The sequence below is a fragment of the Psammomys obesus genome, unplaced genomic scaffold, assembly GCF_907164565.1.
Source record: "Psammomys obesus unplaced genomic scaffold, mPsaObe1.curated_primary_1811, whole genome shotgun sequence".
Classification (NCBI taxonomy): Eukaryota; Metazoa; Chordata; class Mammalia; order Rodentia; family Muridae; genus Psammomys; species Psammomys obesus.
In genome coordinates, this window is record NW_026596240.1 from 13,275,247 (window position 1) to 13,281,246 (window position 6,000).

General features: G+C 52.5%; 1 protein-coding gene across 1 annotated transcript in view; it reads left to right on the top strand.

Moving 5' to 3' along the window:
• The window catches only part of Dysf (dysferlin), a 114,751-nt gene extending 109,052 nt beyond the window's left edge, over positions 1 to 5,699 (top strand). The window contains exons 28-30 of the mRNA XM_055596386.1: positions 36 to 145; positions 1,978 to 2,125; positions 5,461 to 5,699. Coding sequence (XP_055452361.1) covers positions 36 to 145; positions 1,978 to 2,125; positions 5,461 to 5,499 — 297 coding nt within the window. The 3' untranslated portion in view covers positions 5,500 to 5,699. The remainder of the gene's footprint in view (positions 1 to 35; positions 146 to 1,977; positions 2,126 to 5,460) is intronic.
• Positions 5,700 to 6,000: the final 301 nt, after the last annotated feature.

The window sequence follows — 6,000 nt, forward strand, 5'->3', positions numbered from 1 at the left end:
CAGAGGCCCCAATCAGGCTCTGTCGATGTCCACAGGGAAAGCTGGAAATGACCCTGGAGATTGTTGCAGAGAGTGAACATGAGGAACGGCCCGCTGGCCAGGGTCGGGATGAACCCAACATGAATCCGAAGCTAGAGGATCCAAGGTTAGTTGATTGCCCCAGGAAGCAGGCCACTGCCGCCTAGAAGGTACCCAGTGCCCAGCTTCACAGAGGCCACATAGTCTCCGTGGTTTGGAGAGATGCAGGCCATGGGCACAGCCTCAGTGGACACGGCTTTTCAGGTCATTTATGAAGCAGGTGCAAAGCCAGGCACAAGGTACCTGTCTGCTGTCCTGGCAATAGAAAGGCAGAGGCAGGAGGATAGGGGTCCTGGGCCACCTGGGCTATGTAGCAAGACACTGTCTCAGAATCCGAAACACTAAAACAAACAAACAAAGCAAAAAGAAGCAGGCCCCATGGAAGCAGTTCCCTGTGGGTTTCATGACAAGCGGGCTCTAGTGCATTAGCGTGCAATGTCCTGGAACCTTCCCTGCTGGGAAGTCACCTCCATTTCGTAGACAAGACTTAGCTCACCAGCATTAAATGCACTCATTCCAGCTAGGAAACAAAAGACAAGAAGCTCAAGTTCTCCATCCTCCTGGGCAGTTGCTGAAGACGCTTTTGGAATTCAGCTCAGGGCTCTATTTGGCACCACCCACCATGGTATTCTTGAAAGTGAGCATAGATGGCTTACTTCATCAGGATAATGTCCACATTCTGTGGGGTTAGAGAGCAGGGAGAGGTCCCTTCGCCCCAGGATGCTGGGATTTGATGCACAAAGGAGAAAGTTCCAAGACCCAGGGCTAGAGCCAGCAGATGTTAAAAAAGGACAAGATTGAGACACAAAGCTGTCTGTGTACCGGCAGAGGGGAGGGTTTGCAGTTCTTCCTTAGGAGTGAATGAGTGAAGATGGGCTTTGCTGGCTCCTCTACTCTCCATCATCCAGAATCCAGCCCAGCTGTGTATGAGGGGCAATCAGCCTGGCTTATCTGTGGCCCAGCATACTCTCACTTACCAAACAGGGTGTCCTAGAAGCTCAGCCCTACTCCTGTTGCTCTTAATTTAAAAGTATGGTCTAGTAATATTTATTATTAGCCCTATAATTATTGTGGCAGTGTTATCTATAACCCACTATTATAATCATTAAAAGATACAGACACCTGATAGATTTTAGAATAGCCTTGTATCACCTCCGGCATGGCAGATATTACCTCCTAAGCTGTCTTTACCTCTCAAGCCCCCATCCCACACCATCTGCTCTAATAATTTCTGTTTAGGCTACCTCCCACCTATAAGCCTAAAACACTTGCTAATGTTCTTCATTTGGGCCAACTTCCTCCATCCATTATGATCCAGCCAAGAACTTCTCTCCACACTAATCCATCAAGGCTCCTGCTTCCTTCCTCCTCTACTACCTGTCTCTCTCCTGTGATCCTTCTGTCTCCAAAGCCTGAGAACCTTAGCCACGCCTGCCTCCTTCTGCCCTGCCCAGGTATAGACCTTTTAATCAGCCAATCAGGGATAATTGGGGAACATTCCTTCTCATCTCACGATTACAGGAGCTAGTTCAACACTAACAATACCCATGGCAGAGCAGTAAGCAGCTCTCAAGGCAATGAACTCAGCACTTGAAAACACAGTTGGACCTTCCTCCACACACTCCCAAGCATTCCATCTATGACTGAGAATGGGTTCGGAAGGGGAGAGAGCCATGAGGAAGGTGTCCTAAAGACAGGGCTCAGCATCAGCTTGAACACAGGAGACACAGGCAAGCATCATCTCAGCAGAGCTCTGAGAGGAGGGGCTGAGGGCCTGGGGGCAGGGGGCTCCTCATCGATACCAGGCTGTTTGACCCACTGTCCCAGCTGGTAGCAGTGTCTGGGGGAAACAGTAGTCCTGCAGAGGTGCTCAGCTGACCCCTGGGATCTCACTTCCAGGCGCCCTGACACCTCTTTCCTGTGGTTCACCTCCCCGTACAAGACCATGAAGTTCATCTTGTGGCGACGCTTCCGGTGTGCCATCATCCTCTTCATCATCCTCTTCATACTCCTGCTCTTCCTGGGCATCTTTGTCTACGCCTTCCCGGTGAGCAGGCCTGATGTGGGGAGATGCTTCCTTGGGGGAGTCCCTTGTTTTTCTTGTGCTCCCCAAATCTGATGGCAACCAGGTCACTAGTTAGAATCAGTGGTGGTTTTACCACTGAAAAGCCCACTCCAGCCTGGTGGGGAACATTCAGAAACTGCATCCCTGGAGCTTCCAGTATGACTTGCACAGAAAGCTCCATTGGAAAGAGAGTCTCTCTTTCCTAGCACCTGTGTTAGTGGAATAACCTTGGGGAAGGACTTGTGAATCTTGTAAGTTTCAGGAGCATCCTGAGACTTGTAAGTTTTGTTTGCTTCCTGAGCTTTAACAAGGTCAGTTTGGAGGAAATTCATACAACAAGCGGCTTGGGCCTAGGGTGGCAAGGGAGTTTGTTGAAGGGTAGAGTAGAGCTGAGTGGGGAAAAGGAATTACGAAGTGATGGAACAGAATACAGCACTTGCTGGGTCCTCTGAGGTCCTTGGTAGGGTGGGAGCCTGGAGAAAGTTGGAATAAGGAGACCCTAGCCCAGGAGCTTCTAAGTGGAAGGGTGCATACTTAAGGTCTCTTTTATCTAGTAAGATGTCAACTGGCATCTGGCAAAGAGACACCATTCAGGGCAGTGGGTCCTTAGCTACCTGGCTCTGCCTGTGGTGGCTGTAGGGCAAGCCTCTGTTCTCTCCCTGCCTCTGGCTTTCACAGCTCTCAAAGGCCCCTGAGATGCCTAGCCCCCCTGTGTTTCTTCACACTTCCGGCCTTGAAGATGTTGAAGTACTGTCAGGTTGTCACTAGAGATTTCATGTTATTTTTAGATTGGAAAAACCAAACATTTATTTATTTATTTAGATTTATTTTTCTGTGTGTGTGTGTGTGTGTGTGTGTGTGTGTGTGTGTGTGTGTGCGCGCGCGCATCATGTATGCAGATGCCCATGTTGGCCAGAAGAAAGCATCATCAGCTCTCTTGGAGCTCCAATTATAAGCGATCCTGAATTGCCCAACATGAGTATAGGGAACAGAACTTAACTACTTAACTACTGAGCCATAGCTCCAACTCCAAACTTTTAACATCAACACTTCAAAGCTACAACAGGTCCAGAGAGGGGAAGGGACTGGCTGTAGGCTGCATAGCCATCTGTGTGCAGTTCGTGACCATGGCTTGACTTGGTTACCACTGAGGTCCACATGGCATCCTGGTCACCATCTCAGCCCGGAGAAGCTGCTTGGAAGATTATCCCCACATGCACTGTGGGTTCTGGGACTCCCGGCAGGAGGAAATGGCTACAAAGGCCTCTTCCGCCGAGAGCCAGGCACTGGGATGCCTGCTCAGTGCCCCTTGCCTCCGGGAGGGAAGTCAAGACCACAGATCATCCTGCATGGCCCCAACCTGCACAAACCTTAAGGAGCAGCGGAGGGGACTTCCCAGGTTGGCTGCTCAGTTCCCAGCTGCCTTCGAGGCCACAATGGCAGGAAAGCCTTTAATGGCATGGCCGATGGCTGTGGGTACGTGCTGGGCACTGTGTGCTGGCTGTGGCCACCTGGCTCCTGCAGTGTTTGCCAGAATCGGCAGGAAGCTAAAGTCAACTAGACAAACTGACTGGCGTCCTGGGTGGGTCCAGGCTGTGAGGACTGACGTTTGTGTCATGTGGAGGGACACATTAAGGAAAAGAAGACAAAAAATGTAGCGTCATAGTCAAGTCTCCCCGAGCAGCGGGGGAGGGTGCCGTCCCTTCTTCTGGCCTGACTCAGGTCACTATTTCTGTTGTTATGGTCAGAATCTACTCAGAGAATGGGGTGGCTTGAGTGAGTAGGTGTCTGTGCCCAGGCAGGGAGGGCCTGGGCACAGAGGAGAAGGTGTGAGGCAGAGCGTTAGAAAGCAGGGCTTCTCCAGGTATGGCCCAAGGAACGTCAAACGTCCGTGTAACTAGGAAACTTGTAGGATGCAGAGTCTGTGCTAGCTCAGCAAGAAGTCTACCATAGTAAGGATGGAGTACGCACTGCTGTAGGAGACAGGCCATTCGTAGACCCAGAGCATGGGCTCTGCCGACTTGTATGTGTGTGACCTTATGTGTGGAAGGGTCTGGGTTAGAGGAGCCCCAACCTTCTCATGCTTCAGGTCAGGTTCTGTTTGTCTTTTCAAGCATGTTAAATGGGGTCCCTTCCTTATTTAAGGACCTAAAGGGGAGGAGCATGTCCCAGGTGGCATCACCACGGCTGTTTCGGTGCCCACCCAGCTCCTGCCTAGCTTGGCCGTGCCCCATGAGGACCATGAGAGCCTATCTTAGGGCCATGGCTGGAAGAAAGGCCGGTCCTTTCTCTTCTTGGGGCTTTTCTGTTCCTGAAGACAGCTGAGGAGCAGTTCCGGCACTCTGAGGTGACGGACTTCTCTGTTGCCTGGACGCATGTCTAAGTTACACTCCCTTCATTTTCCTGGACTGTCTTCTTCATGCCCTGACCTCCCAGAGCAGCAAGTGGCGCACAGGCGGATCCGGGCCAGGGCTTCAGGCCCCAGGGGCCAGCAGGATTAGGCTGCACACCTTTGGCTCACAGGCTACAGTTCAGAATCTTGTCTCTGTCTATCCAAGTCCCTCATCACTTGGTCCGTCTTGTACCTGGGCCTGTCTGTTCACCTGCTTTCAGCCAGGTAGGGCAGAGGGCCTGCTCTAGCCAGTGCAGGGTACCCGAAGTGGAACTGCTCCAGCCCTATTGGACCACCCCCACTGTCTTGGAGAGTTCCCTAGGAGGGGTGGGGGGGCCTTCTGACTTGTTTGGCCCCTCTGAGCCTGCTGGGAGCAGGGCCAGATTGGGGCGGCAGAAGCGATTTGGCGGGGAAGGAGGGCCAGCTTTGTTTCCAGAGTTGGCTTTCCAGGCCGGCGCTAGAGAACATACTGTCCCAATTAGGAGCCCTGTGTTGTGTGTTTTCATGGTGTTTGAGAGGGGTGGTGGGGAGGGGAGGCTCCTGTCAGGGCCACAGCAGGAATGGCTTTGTGGAGGGTAACCCAGCTCTGATGCTAGCCACTGCTGAGTTGTCCTATGTACCTACGCCCTACTCTCTGGCTTGGGGATGAGTTAGTCCTGGGCCTTCTGTCTGTGGGTTTGAGAGTAGGGGTCTATGGAAACGGCCTGGGTTGGCTTTGCTTGATGGATAAGGAGTGTCGTAAGGGTGGAGTATGGAGCCCGCCGTGGGTGGTGGGTGGCAAGGGCAGGCTGTGGGCAGGTGGTAAAGACTCAGGGTCCCAGCTACCTACCTGCAGCTTTACCGTCAGCCCCAAATAAGGGCCGCTCCCACTGTGTTTTCCCTAAAGGGCTTACCATGTGTCTGTTTCCTTGTCTCTTCCTCCTAGAACTATGCTGCCATGAAGCTGGTGAAGCCCTTTAGCTGAAGACATGTGCTCTGGAGAAAGGGGCCCAGGCTGCGTCCCGGCCCAGAACCGGCTGCTCCTCCATTCCTTTGGGGTCTGGGGGTCTTGCACATGTTTACTGAGTCTCGGGATCACCCTATTTTTATCATCTCTCTCCCCCAACCCAACACACCTTTGGATGAAGTCTTGGCTCTCTCAGCATAAAGCAGACAGAAATCCCATACTGTGTGTCTGCAGTTCCTGAATGAGGCAGACTGGGTGGAAGGGGTTGTCTGGGGAGGTCGGGGTGCTGATGAGGTGTTGTCATTTCTGGGCCAGTGTTTTGGAGGCAGAAACAGCTAGGTCAGGAGGCTTTGAGGCTGGTATCTGGCCCAGTGACCAGTCTTCCATCAGCTTCCTTCTGCATAACCCCTCCCCCTACTTATCGTGTTCAGGTAAGAGCCTCAGGCTGGCGGGTGGCCTGACCCCTGGTGTCGACCTTGTCACACACACTTCTGCAATTCCTCGCTCTGCTTCCACACC